Raw genomic sequence first — 13180 nt, 5'->3', positions numbered from 1 at the left:
ACAACAAGAATTGCAACTTTGGGACAGTTACTTTACAAAGTGTATTATAAAAATAAATTATATGGCAAACATCAAACAAAATCAAGCATGTGCCTTAGGCTTTGCAAATAAAAGTGAAATTCAGCTGGCAGAAAGACTGCTTCTTTCTCTTTGACTATGTACTTTCAAAATACCAGCAAGGCCCTTTATTCTTAAAGCTCTACCAAGAAACAATATGTAAAATCTAATGGAAGCAATAAATACTTCCACGAATAATCAGTAGCAAAAGTGACCCTGGTGTTGATGGCAGAGGGCTTCTACAGTGATCCATCCAACTGGCAAAGAGGGTAGTGCACACAGAGAGCATAGAGCGGGGGCAGTAACTCATCTAGAGTTCATGCGCAACTGGTGAATGATGACACTCTCTAGAAGAAAAGAGAGCAAAACACTTGATTTTATGAAACTGCAAATATTTTACAAGTTACTTTAAAGAACACAATGGCATTGCAAAGCATTTTTCTTCTAGGCAAGTCTCACAGACTTACTTGCACATCACCGGTTGATAAAACTGTCCTGGCTAATGCTACAAAGAGAAACTAAATTAGTACCAGACTAGGGCTTAGAGGGCCTTGGCTTCCACTTCAATGTCAAGACCATCATTTGGTTGTCCATAGGGAAAAATAATAATACAGTTGAATGGATGAAACAACTGGGACACACAGGTTCCAGTCCCACACCCAAAGAAGACCTGGATATGGGTCTCTTCTATCCTCTCTAATCAAACCCATCGTAAACCTGCTGGCAATTTTGAAATGGGGATGAGAAGGAGGTATGGGGTTATTTCTCATCTAAATTTGTGTTAGAAACCTATGCTGGCTTTATTCAGCAAGTCTGTTTGAATTTTGCTGCTGACTTTAATGGGGATAAATTTCAGCCACAGCATGCAAAACTAAGTGTTGGCATTGGCTTTGAAAGTCCACTTTGCATTGTGTGTAACATAGGAGATCCCTCATCCTGATTAATCTCTGAGCTCTGCCGAAATACTGATGACCTTTCTTCTCTTCATCTATCTATATACACTGCTCTTACAGTCAACTTTTTAATGTAAGAATTTAGCTGTCAATGACATTTTTCTCTGCAAAGGTGTAATTTATGCATTTCAAATAATACAACTGTACCAGTGTTAACTAGAAACATGCAATTATACATTTTTAGACATACTTATTTTCTTAATTGAAAGTAGTTTTAAGATTCTTTCCTCTCTTAATAGTCTGAAGATTTGTTATGATTTACACGACCCAAGAAATTACACTAATTGTATCATTATTCCCTTTCACATTTGACTTCTGCGTTTGTCTGTTGCCTAACTAATATTTGCAATTAAGTTACATTGTAAGAAGGAAAAAAACAAAAAACAAACAAACAAAAAAAACCCCACCAAAAAAATAATTTTCCGTGTACTCTTTATGCCAGAACTTTGCCACTAGGTGGCAGATTCCAGTGCTGCTTTTCTTACATGGTGACTCAGAAAAGCAGGGTTAAGGTAACGTTGAAGAAAGTATGTTAAGGCAAATGAAATGATAGAATTTCCCAAATAGAAAGTATTTATTTTCCCTATAATTTATCAGTAACAAATGATTTTCAACAAGATATGTATACCAGTTCTACCAAATCTGAGCAATGAATGTGAAGGATCTACAGTAGGATTTTACCTTAGAAACAGTGCTGTTCTCTAACTCCAAGCATTTGCAGAACATGATGTAAAAAGCTGCATTTACGTAATATCAGATTGTAACCTCAGGTGAACTCTCCCATTAACTTCAATGGGATTCAGGCGAACTTTATATGAAACAATTTTTCCTCAATATTCACTATACATAATACATATTAATAGTTTAGATACAAAATTCTATAAACTAAATGGGTAACAGAAAAATATCTTGCTCCTTGTAAAGGCTCAGTCACTGAATGAACAGCAAAACTGCGGCAGGCTCCTGAATCAGTCGTCTTTCTACAGACCAAGAATAGCAATGATGCAGAAAACAGTAGGAGAAATAATAGAAAAATCAAGTCATTTCCACTTCTGGTATTCATTTGTTCATTCATTTCTCACACATGTATGTATGCTCTTACTTTGTCTATTGGCTGTTTATATTTGAAATGCTTATATATGTAAAAATATATGTATTATGCGCACACATGCACACACACACTCCACTTACTAAAAGGTGTCTGAGCAGTTCTTAAGCTAAAATTACAGTAGGACAGATTTTGTCAGAGTTCTGTTTGACCAACCTCTGTAGGAATATTAGTAGATCGCTAGGATGCAATTACATATTTTTTTCCTAGGGTTATAGTTATCAATATTTCAAGGAGCGATGAATTTACTTAAACAGAAGAATTTATTTTAATGACAGGAAAAGAAAGCAAAGTTAATGTAAAACTGCTAATTCTGCTTTCAGTCCCACTGATGTAAATCAGAACTTCTCCAGGAAACACATCACTAACAGCTGGCCTATGAAAAATACCAGTTCATATAATGAAGCACATCAACTGACATTTTAACATACGAAGTTTAATTTCTTCTTACAATATATACAAACAAATAATACCAGATAACACAAAAATGTATGTACCACAGACAAGGCACGCCCAAGGAACAAAGAGAATTTTACATCAGTATTTCTATTTTATAAATCCTGAAGAGAGTTTTTTAAGTGAAGAACCATTCATACCTGACTCTCAGAGCTGATAGCTCTACATCTGAGAATGGTTAACCCTGATTGCGTCTTCCAAAAAGCCAAGAGCAGTGTGTAGGGAGTAAGATTCAAAGTGAAGTTAACATCTACAATGAGAAATGTTGCAAATAGTTTTGCCAGAGAGAGCTCAGGCAAAATTAAAGGGAAAAGGGTAACTCACAGTGACACAGGGGATCAAAACATTTTCCTAAATGAAAACTAGTTCGAAAGATGAGCTCACAGAAAGTCCTGCCAGCAAAATACGGGTTTCAAGGTGACTCAATGAAATCGGCCACTGATGTGTGATGGGAATATATAATTGGTCTGAAAATTGTCCTGACTGTGCCAGGCACCTGAAACCCAGCAGGACAGTAGCTTACTCTCTTTAAAGACATGCTTTTCCAGATCTGATCAGAATTGCTGAATATTCATGTTATATATATATAAAATATTCATTGGGCACATTTTAGCGCGTGTCACATATTTCAGGCAGTAACATATGACTTGGCATCCAGTTGGCATGAATCAACATACTAATGTGACTCCAGAGACGACTCACATGATGCTAATTACTACGAGCTGTAAGTGGTTTGAGGTTTAAATATGGTGACATGCATACTGTATGGGCATGGTTTGATGAGCCACAAAGTGTTTATCTGTTTTGTGAAAAAATCACACTAATGGATGTCATGAAAGGAAAAAGGATGGGCAAAATAAATCAAAATCTCTGTGTAACTGCTATTATTTACTTAGCACATATACTGATCTGAGAGGATCCCCCAGGCAGTTGGGTTGAAGTTCTGTGCTCCCTCATTTTCAGTCACACTTACTCAAATGTATTGCTCTGCTAATGACTACATTAGCAACACTTGTATGTAACAGTAATTCAGGTGACAGGATCTAATCTAGGTAACGCAGCGGAAAACTAGTAAGTTTCTGATTAGGAGCTAGATTTAAAATCATAGAATCATAGAATAGGGTTGGAAAGGATCTTAAGATTATCTGGTTCCAGCCCCCCTGCCATGGGCAGGGACAACATACTAGACCATGTCACCCAAAATCACAGAGATTATCTGGAGAACTGAGGGCGCACCTTCTCAGTCCACACATGCTGCTCATGAGTGGGTTGGCATTCTCCCTGCTCTTCCCCTTCTCCACCTTACTGCTGTCCCAAGCCATATGTTCCCACTGTTGGGCTTGAGTTATCGTGACTGCCTATATGGCCACACAGTCAACTAACAGCAAATCCCACCAAAAATACGGAGATGCGTTCTCAGCCAGCTCAGTTCCTGATGAAGCACTCTAACTATTAGCATTACTCTTAAGTTGCTACTTAAGTTTTGCTAGTGAAATTTGCTACTGTTCCATTTCATTAAAATACAGAGAAAAAGGTAGGAAAGAAAAAGCATGAAGATGAGTCATTCAGATGATCACTTCAGCAGAGGAAGGCGTGGTTTCTGCATTGTACTCCTGTAATGTAGAATACACAAGAAGCCCTGTAAATAAAAGTCCTAATATTTTCTTATGGATTGGTGTATCAAGAGTTCAATTTTTTGGTGCCTAGTAAAATCTGAGGTCTGAACAAAGCTTTCCTTGTGCTATTTCTGACATAACTCTCTTGTGCTCATGTGTTGATGTTGTTCATTTGAAGAATGAAGGTGAGCTCATGCTACATTCTTCCATGCGGTGAGGCACTGCTAAGGTCTTGTTCCTCTTCTCTGTCACCCTTTTCATAAAACTAGAAGAACTTCTTGGTCTGGAGACCTCTATTACTTTGTCAGGTTTTGTTGAAATTGGTTGATGTGTTCAATCTCATTCATCAGCGAAGGACAGATGGAGGGATGGATGAAGCCAGACACTTCATCTTATAAGCCTTCTTTTCTCAAAAGGCCAGGCTCAAAGGCAGCCTTTGGAACGGGGACCAGAATCCAGGGGGCTCTTTTAATTCAATATCCTGACTGCTCAACCACTCCCTTGTTCCTGCTCAATGAATACGGGAAGCCCTCCATGCAGAACAGTACAGCCTTTATAGGAGGGAATGAGAATGCCACCTTCTTCCCTCTCAACTGTCAGTGCCATTGGTGAACCTGGCTGGAGCTGATGTGGGTTTGAGTCTCCTCAGATAACGGTGAGAAGGGGGACCAGTCTCCTACCTTTGAAGAAAGGCTTCAGTCAAAAGCTTCTTAAAATACGCAGCACTACCCCTACATTTGTGTAATACTTGATCTACTAGGAGGCATTCATGATACCACAGGCACTTTAAAACAGTCACTTGTTTCCTATACCTTCCTTCTTTCTTTTTCTGACCCAAGCACCTGGAACTAAGCTATGTTAAAGCCTTTTTGCCTTTTTTGCCAGATTCCTTTTAGTTCAGATCAGTTCCTCAGTTAAGTTCAAACACTTGTGCCAGCTCAAAGGACAGCTACATAGAAGTAAGTACTTTGTTGGCTGGAGGTGACAAAGAAAGGACTACAGCTTTTGACTGCAGTGTGGGGTTACATCCTGACTTTACGTGACCATGAAACTGAGGCTTGACTTAAAGCCCTTAAGAGGAAATACCTAGATTATGGATCTCAGTCAGGTTCAGAGGCTGCAGTGCTAGTTATGCCACAACTGAAACACTGACTAGACAAGTGCAGTGGAAGAACTTCAGGAAGATCTTCAGGATGCCTCTGGGGCTTAGGTACTGTATTTAGACATGGCCATCTAAATTGCCTTCTGGAGCTGACCTACTGAATGGATACTCTTACTATAGCCACTAAACATAACTGTCTTCAGTTCAGAGGAAATTCCAGTATAATAAAGGCAGTTATGCTTCAACTTTTAAGACATCTGAAGTATAGGCTTTCTTTTTGCTTCACCTTACCTTTCTTCTACCTTTAAGAAACAAGAATCTCAGGTCAATTAAAACAGGTGTTAAAAATTATGAGTACAACAAATACCTATTTTTAGCTACTGTTTAAACCAGTTGCCTGATTCCAACTCTTTAGCCTCCTGCTATGGAGCAAAAGCTCCTTTTCATTGTGCTGCCCCTAGGAAAAATAACAGGACCCATGATCTGACCCGTCTGGAATTCATCATGTCCATCTCTACAAGAGTAATCCCCAGCTTGTGCCTGCAGTTTGGGTTCAGTTGTGCTGATCTGTGTGTCCTGCATTTCAGGTACTGCTAAGGCTGGCTTGTTTCTTCAGGTGAATTAGTTTCTTAGATCTCAAGCAACACAAATTTTTCAGCCACAGGCACACGTAGGATATTGCCTTGGATAGAACAACCGTTAACTAAGGAACTGCATTTCTTTGAAGCAAGGATCTGAAAAGGAAGGCGTAAGGCAGCTGTAGTTCATCACTGTATCAAGCCACATTAGCTTGGGGCTCATGTTACCAATATTATTTAAATGTCTGTTTTGACCTGAAGACTTGCTTCAGTGCCAGTATTTAGAGTAAATATCCGGAAGAAAAAGCTCTTAATGTGTTTCCTTCAAACATCTGCTAAAAAAGTCTACATTACAATAAGAACAGTAAGATCTTGGCAACAATTTATTGACAAATTGAAGCTTTTAAGTGATAACACATGAAAGGATTAGTTGAGAGGATCTAACGTGTTTCTGGCATAGTAATTGCCGTTGGTTGCTAGTTCCAGTTTCCAATTTTTACCTGAAATACTGAGAATTGAGTGTTATGAAAAATGCTACTAATACAAATCTGATTTTCAGATATCATAGGAACCAAAACATTAACAGGTATTGCTTGTGCTACACATGTAAAAATTGAAAACTACTTCTTTTCTGATGCAGCAGTGGCTTTTACAACACAGACCAAACGCCCTTCATGTGAATAATGAAATGCCATGTTTATGCTGGGATAATGGCCATATCTGGATCTTAAATTGGAAAGCAACGCAAAGTGCAGACCGAAGACTAAACAACACTTGGATTGACTATCATTTTGTTGACCTTCCGTAGCAGATTCTTCCATCAAATCTCTTCTCCCAGACAGAAATCCATTTAATATTTCACCCACTGGTGCATTTTCTTTTCTGTGAATTGTATTTATTATTTAATGATGGTCTTCCTCCCTCGCCTTCTGAAAGCTATTCCTAGCCACTGGATCCTTTACAGCTTGCTGTGGTGGCTGAGGTATTATGCATGTTTAAAACTCTCCTTTATTAATCTGCTTGACTCAATTTCTTTTGGTTGTGACTTTCTTCTGCGGAAATAGATCACTTACTGGAATGCCCTTTAATAACTTTACTGTTATTAAATAAACAATCATAACAATCATCTGCATCCACACGATTTCCATGCTGGAACAATTCCTTAATACATGCTTGAAAACACAAACATATAAATGAGGAAATCACAAAGAGGGAAGGAAAAACAATGAATCACTATGACATTGTGAGGCAGTCTGTATCTAAGACAAAATATTTCAAACTGAGAATTGAGAGCAACTTCCATACCAAACCTTCTCTCTTTCACTGTCTGTACCTGAGCTGTGCCTTTAGATAGCAAGTTCTGCCAGCAGCAGTCTGTGCTGACTTGCCCTCTGAGACGTAAGGATGCTTGGCAACTAAGGTTTAAAAATAGCACAAGTTCACCCAGCCAGGAAAACTGAATACCGAGTGAAGTCAATGGAGTGACTTGCTTCATAGCCTTTAGTGGTCTTTGGAGCAGGCACAAATGGACTGTATTGATTTTAGCCAGATGAGTGTTTTCTCAAGGTTTTTCTAGAGACCAAACACCTTTTGGATCAGTTGCCTTCATCAGATCTCTGAGCTAGCAGTATGCCAGTGTGCGTAAGTCAGGGACCTGATTGTAAGTACTGTTCACAAGCATTAACCTCCTCTGGAAGAAACAGCTGCTGTTTAGCATGGCTGCTGTTTAGCATGGCTGCTGCTGAACATTGTGCAACCTCCCTACCCCCTTGAATTTTGTAACTACCTTCAGAAAGCAGCTCACCACTGAGAAACGCTGATTTGGATGGAGACTCCTACAGAGAAGGCTAGTCACACAGTGCCCATCCTTTCACTCTTCCCCTCCCTCCCACCCCTGAGTACTAGCTTTCATTAAAACAGGACCTCAAGTGCAGTCTCCTGGCATTGCTTCCCCAGGCAATGTGGCATCTCAGCAATGTGATCACAGGCAGGAAGGCAAGTGCCCCATGCAGTAGCAAAAGTGGGAAGTGCTTTGTTAAGGTGGAAGACAATCTAGTAAAAGTGGACAAACTTCCTTTATCTATTAAAAAGTGGCCAAGTCTATCATTAAGAATTCCTGAGCAAGGTTACTGATCTAGTGCAGTTGCCTCATTCTCACTTCTTAGGCTGAAAATCTTCCTGGTGTCCAACTGCCTTATGATTACTTTTTAATTTTCTTTTTTAGACTTCAGTAAGGAAACAGAAGGATGTTGTTACTTAAGTAGTCACTGCACACACTTATTAGTTTGTTGGAAGTGACAGCTTCATTAGTACAGGCAAATGTGAGCAACTACGCAGACGGGGGCTACTTCCATGGTAGCAGTAAAACCTGCAGAACATACCCCCTGAGCCACCGCCGTCAGCCCTGACCCCCGCCCAGGGAGGCAGAGCTGCTGGCTGAAGATTTCTTCAGTTCTATTTTCATAGACTGAGTCTCGGCACGAGGCTCAAATTTTGTCACATTTCCTGCTCCTGGGGCTGCCACTACTGGCTTTCCTGCTTTCATACCTTTTGACACAGGAATGCGGGTCGGTGTAGGTCTCGGGGATGACCCATCCTGTCCAGTCTGCAAAGGAGAGAAACAAACAGAAATGACATGAATACAGCACTACTTCTCATATATGCTCATCTTATGCTTTTCACTGGTTCTTCATTTAGCTCTCCAGCAACAATGATGTCCCAAATCATACCTATTAGCAAATTAATGTTCACATTTGGAACCTGGGTGTAGCACATACTGGTAGGGTAGGGGCAAAGGCACAGTCAGGATCAAATGAGTTTCCCAGAGCTGAGGTTGGGTGTTTTGTATCAAGATGTCACAGGGATGGAAATCCCTGCAACACTCTGATTCCACATCACGACACAGAGCAAGACAACCTTAGAGGCTACTGAAGAGGCTACACTGGCTTAGCTGTCACACAGGTACTATATTAGCATCTTACACAGCGACTAGCATGGGCCCTTAAAACAGTATAGCCACATGAGGCTAATGCTGAACTTAGAGTAACAGCTGTGTTTCCAGAGCTGGAGCAAGATTTCTCAGCATTACAGACAAAATTAAACTTTGCTTTAAACTGCAGAATTCAGAATACATTTAAAAAAACTAAAAATGGCCCAAGTGTTTGAGGAGGCAAGCATGGGGCTGGCAGACCCAACACAGCTCCTATTAGCAATCTGTGCTCTTCTGGAGCACCAGCTGGGGGCCAAGCTGGCTATCCTATAGATTGAAAATGCAATCAGTGCACACATTTAGGCAACCCAATCCCACTGCATAAATGCACAAGGAGCACCTGGACCCTTATGGACCATGACCTAAAGAAAATACTTATAACCATGACAATTCTGACAGGAGAATGTGTTTTATCTTTTGCAGTGTGCAATACAGACACAAATATTAATGGTGACAACTTCAGTGTCTCAGCTGAATTTCTTATGTGGCTTTTTTCTGTGCAGATAATGGAAAAAAACCTTGATCTCACAAAAGAAAACACTTCTCGTAAGATCCTGGAATCCTAGCTAGACCTATCTGCTAAATGACTGAATTCTGCAACTTATGACATGTAAGCAAAATAAAACTGCTAAACTGCTGAAATAGATTGGATTACGGGATTGTGTCAAATGCAACATGTATTTGCACATTTACTTAAAAATGCTCTTTAAAAATGCTCCATGAAGCAGCATTTTTCTCTCTTGAAGGATTTCCAGCCAGTAGCATCAGAGCATTCTGTCTGCATCCTGCGTATTCAAAGGAAAACCATTCCTTAATCTTCTAAGAACAGTTTCAAAACCCCATGTGTACACACACACAAAAAAAATCACAATTGGAAAACTTGAATGCTGTCTGCCTGGCAGGAAGGAAGCCATTTGCAATAACTAAAAGCAACATTTACAATAGCAGTCTGAAGGCTAATATGGAACTCACATGTAGATGTCAAAACAAGTTAGGCCCATACAATTCTGTAGGGCAAAACATGCAAATGCATTCCATCAGCCTTGGAAAATATGTCAACATCCCAGGGAACCCAAATGACAAACATCTTGTACTCTCTGAAAGAGTTCCACAGTGTGTAAACATGAGGCAATCAAATGAAGTAGCAGGAATCTCAAGCATTTCTTCAGCTTTATTCACATGCAAATTATTAACTAAGGATTTGGGTGCTTTCATGTTACTAATTTCAAGCCTAAATCACTCAAACACACTTTGAAAAGAACTCTATCTTGCTTTAAATTTCTTAGCCTTCCTTACAGCCTACTAACATGCTGAGCATATGGAAGCTAATGCCTGCTTCACATGCAGCTGCAGCTGCAAAAGCATTTTGTGTTCGCTAAGTGAAATGGCACAAAGGTGGCTCTTCAGCAAGCCTTTGGCAAGAGTGACAGGGTAAGCAAGCAGAGGACACTCTGGTACGCGTCTGTAGTGCCTGTGGCAGAGAACCCACATGACCGTCTGCCTCTTGGTCATTTCTTCCAAGAACCAAGCTCTAAGCAATTCCCTCCAGCCCTGTTTGTGTGTAGGCTGCTGTGTTCTGGCTGATACAGGAATGTGGCTCCAACCAGAAACCAAGTCGTACGCAGCCGGCACAGAGACGCAGCCCGACGGGATGCAGTGATGCTGGCTGGCTCTGAGCTGGCAGTACATGGTGCTGGAACAGCACAGGGGGCCAGAGCAAGGTTAGCAAATACATTACTGGGCACAAGATAAATACACGCAGCCGCTAAGCTGGTTATGTCAATAATTAGCACTCGCTGCAGACACTGGCAGGTATGTCAAGCTGAGAGCTTGCAGTAAGATTGGACAGTGCCATTGAAGGAAGAAAAGCAATCTGAGTGTACAGCACATTTACCATGTAGGGTTTTTTAGTAGTTTATAACAGATCTTGCTTAGTGCATTTTATTGCTACACAAAAAAAAAGTGCTTTCCTGCACACATTCAGTTTTGGAAGATTCTAATAACAAAGGTTCAGTACTTGTTCCCATCAGATTAGGGACTAGCTTGCACTAGATAGAAATGGCTAGGTTCAGTGGCTGACACAGATAACTAGTGCAATTTGAGATGCCCTGGTCTGCTCAAGCTACAGGGGCTGGTAGTTCAGACAGGATCCAAGGAGACGTGCAAGCTCTGATAAAGCAGCTGGATGTTAGGCAGTCTACTTGACAGCACTTAAAATGACACTAAACAAGTGTATTTAGGCAACTGAATCCTGAAAGTGTGAGACTTGAGATCTAGTCAATACCATCAGTGGAGCTCAGTGGGCAATCCAGCTCACACTGAAGCACACAGGTCTCAGCTGAGCAAGCACGCAGGCTCAGTGCTAACAAGAGAACTGATGACTAGGGACTGACTCAGTTTCCTGCACTAAGGCATCTCGTGCCATCTGAGGTATCATGTCAGCATCCACTGCAGAAAGGTACAGGTCCATGTAATATCTACCAGCCTCATGCACATGTCTCAGCTGCCATAGGGCATGCATATAGCACTATGCACCCCTATACCAGCAAGTGAGCCGAGCCCCAGATTGTTAGTAACTCCAACAAAAGATTAGAGCAGATGTGGGACACCTACAACAAACTAAATTTAGATGCTGGTCTCAAACTAAATGCTGCCAAAATGAAAGTAGTCTTATAGCTGTGTAAGCATGTGCCCAGTTAGCTCTGGCACCCAACAGCTTTTCAGCCATGCCTTCCTGCCTCGGTCACAGGACGCTCTGCATGGTTGGTGCTGTGCCACTACACTGGCTCTGCTGCAGCTAGGATTCCCTCTGTTTCCTCCAGATTTGCATGTCATGGGATTCACTATGTACCCTGGTAGGATAAACAACTGGTGCTGGATGTCAGGCTTGAAGGAAGTGGGGAGCACAGAGTTGAATTGATTACAGGACTGACACCCATCCTGGTAGTCAAAGAAGATCCAAAATCCTACAGCCAAAGATAAGGTCTAAATCAAAAAACAGGATACAGACACAGGGTTGTTTTTTTTCACCACATAATATTTGTTTTTATTCTGTGGGGGTTTTACTGTAAACTGTATGAACTGTCCTGGGAACAAGGACTTGGGCTAATGTGCTCAGGCAAGACTAACAACCAGGCTACAGTTTCAGGCTCATTTTGGTCTTCATATCCTCTGGTCTCATAGTCTTTCATTTTTGGTTATGCTGTGGTCCGTCTGTAATAAACAAAATAAAATCATCTGCTTGGTCTGCTAGAGTAGTCCAAGTATCTTCCTGGGAGTGGGTTTGACTCTATCAAGCTAAGAAAGACCAAACCACATTTTTTCCACTACTGTGGTAATTACCCAAATCCATAGGCTATCATACAGAAGGAAGTTACCAGCAAAGGGTTGTGTTTGGTTTTTTTTCCTAACACCTTTTAATCCATGGGATTCATGGGATTAAAAAATCATGATGGTCTATCACAAAACCACAGTCTCTGGTTTTGTGCAGGGAGACAGCACAGTTCAGTCTAAACTTTTAGAAGTACCATGTGGGCACCTTAGAATTAATTTCACTTGCAGTATTGAAAGTAACCTTATAAATTCAGATTGGAAGAAGAGTTAAATGTTTTCAAATATGAAAACAGTGACTGCAAATCTGTTATAGCAACAGATGAGAGCAAGGAATTTCAGAATTATATTCCCCTGTGTAGCTTGGCTAGCTTGGCACCGCATTAGGACATTGTACAAAGCATCACGGATGAGGAGGGTTAAGGAAAAAAATAAAACCAGTGAGCTAACAAAGCAGCTGTGGATCAGTTTGCTTTTTTTGAGTTTATGAACTTAACTCTCAAAATTATATCAATGTTGGTTTCTTCTAAGGTGTCCTGGGTTCTAAGGTGTCCTGAGTGAGCGGCTGCATGGTTCTGAGTTACCGCCTGCACGGTTCTGAGTTACCGCCTGGGCTTAAACCACAACATAAGATTACTGAGTGAATGATCACAGTTTGTTTCTTCTGACTAGGGATACTGAAATGTGTTTGCAAAGTAGTCATTTGCAAAACAGATGGTGAATATACAACTTCTGTTTTTTTCAGGGGGTTAGGGAGGACAAGGCATATTAAGGCTTGTTCAAAGTCCCTTGCTCATCTAACTAGGGATCTTGAAAAACAAAGGGAAGCATAAGATAAAGTAAATCTTATGGTTGAAGCATTTCCTTACATTCCAAATCAGGGAGAATGAAGTGAAGAAAGAAGCCACTTTTTAGCCAGATGAAAACAAAACAGAAAAGTTTTGTCTGCCACGGTTCAGTGCATCATCACAGTAGAGATAGATATCTAGTA

At 40.6% G+C, this 13180-nt stretch overlaps 1 protein-coding gene across 2 annotated transcripts in view; it reads right to left on the bottom strand.

Moving 5' to 3' along the window:
• Nucleotides 1-363: 363 nt before the first annotated feature.
• FILIP1 (filamin A interacting protein 1) overlaps nucleotides 364-13180 on the bottom strand; it is a gene marked incomplete at both ends in the record, with an annotated part of 59756 nt that continues 46939 nt past the window's right edge. The window contains 2 exons of one of the 2 annotated variants that reach the window (XM_080616339.1): nucleotides 364-404; nucleotides 8418-8475. In XM_080616339.1, coding sequence (XP_080472465.1) covers nucleotides 364-404; nucleotides 8418-8475 — 99 coding nt within the window. Of the gene's footprint in view, nucleotides 405-8268; nucleotides 8476-13180 lie in introns of those variants that run through there. The other variant, XM_080616338.1, reaches the window with a different exon arrangement.

The sequence above is a fragment of the Psittacula echo genome, assembly GCF_963264785.1.
Source record: "Psittacula echo genome assembly, chromosome: 4".
Lineage (NCBI taxonomy): Eukaryota > Metazoa > Chordata > Aves > Psittaciformes > Psittacidae > Psittacula > Psittacula echo.
Note: the sequence above shows the minus strand (reverse complement) of the source record. Positions and strands in the feature narration are given on the sequence as shown.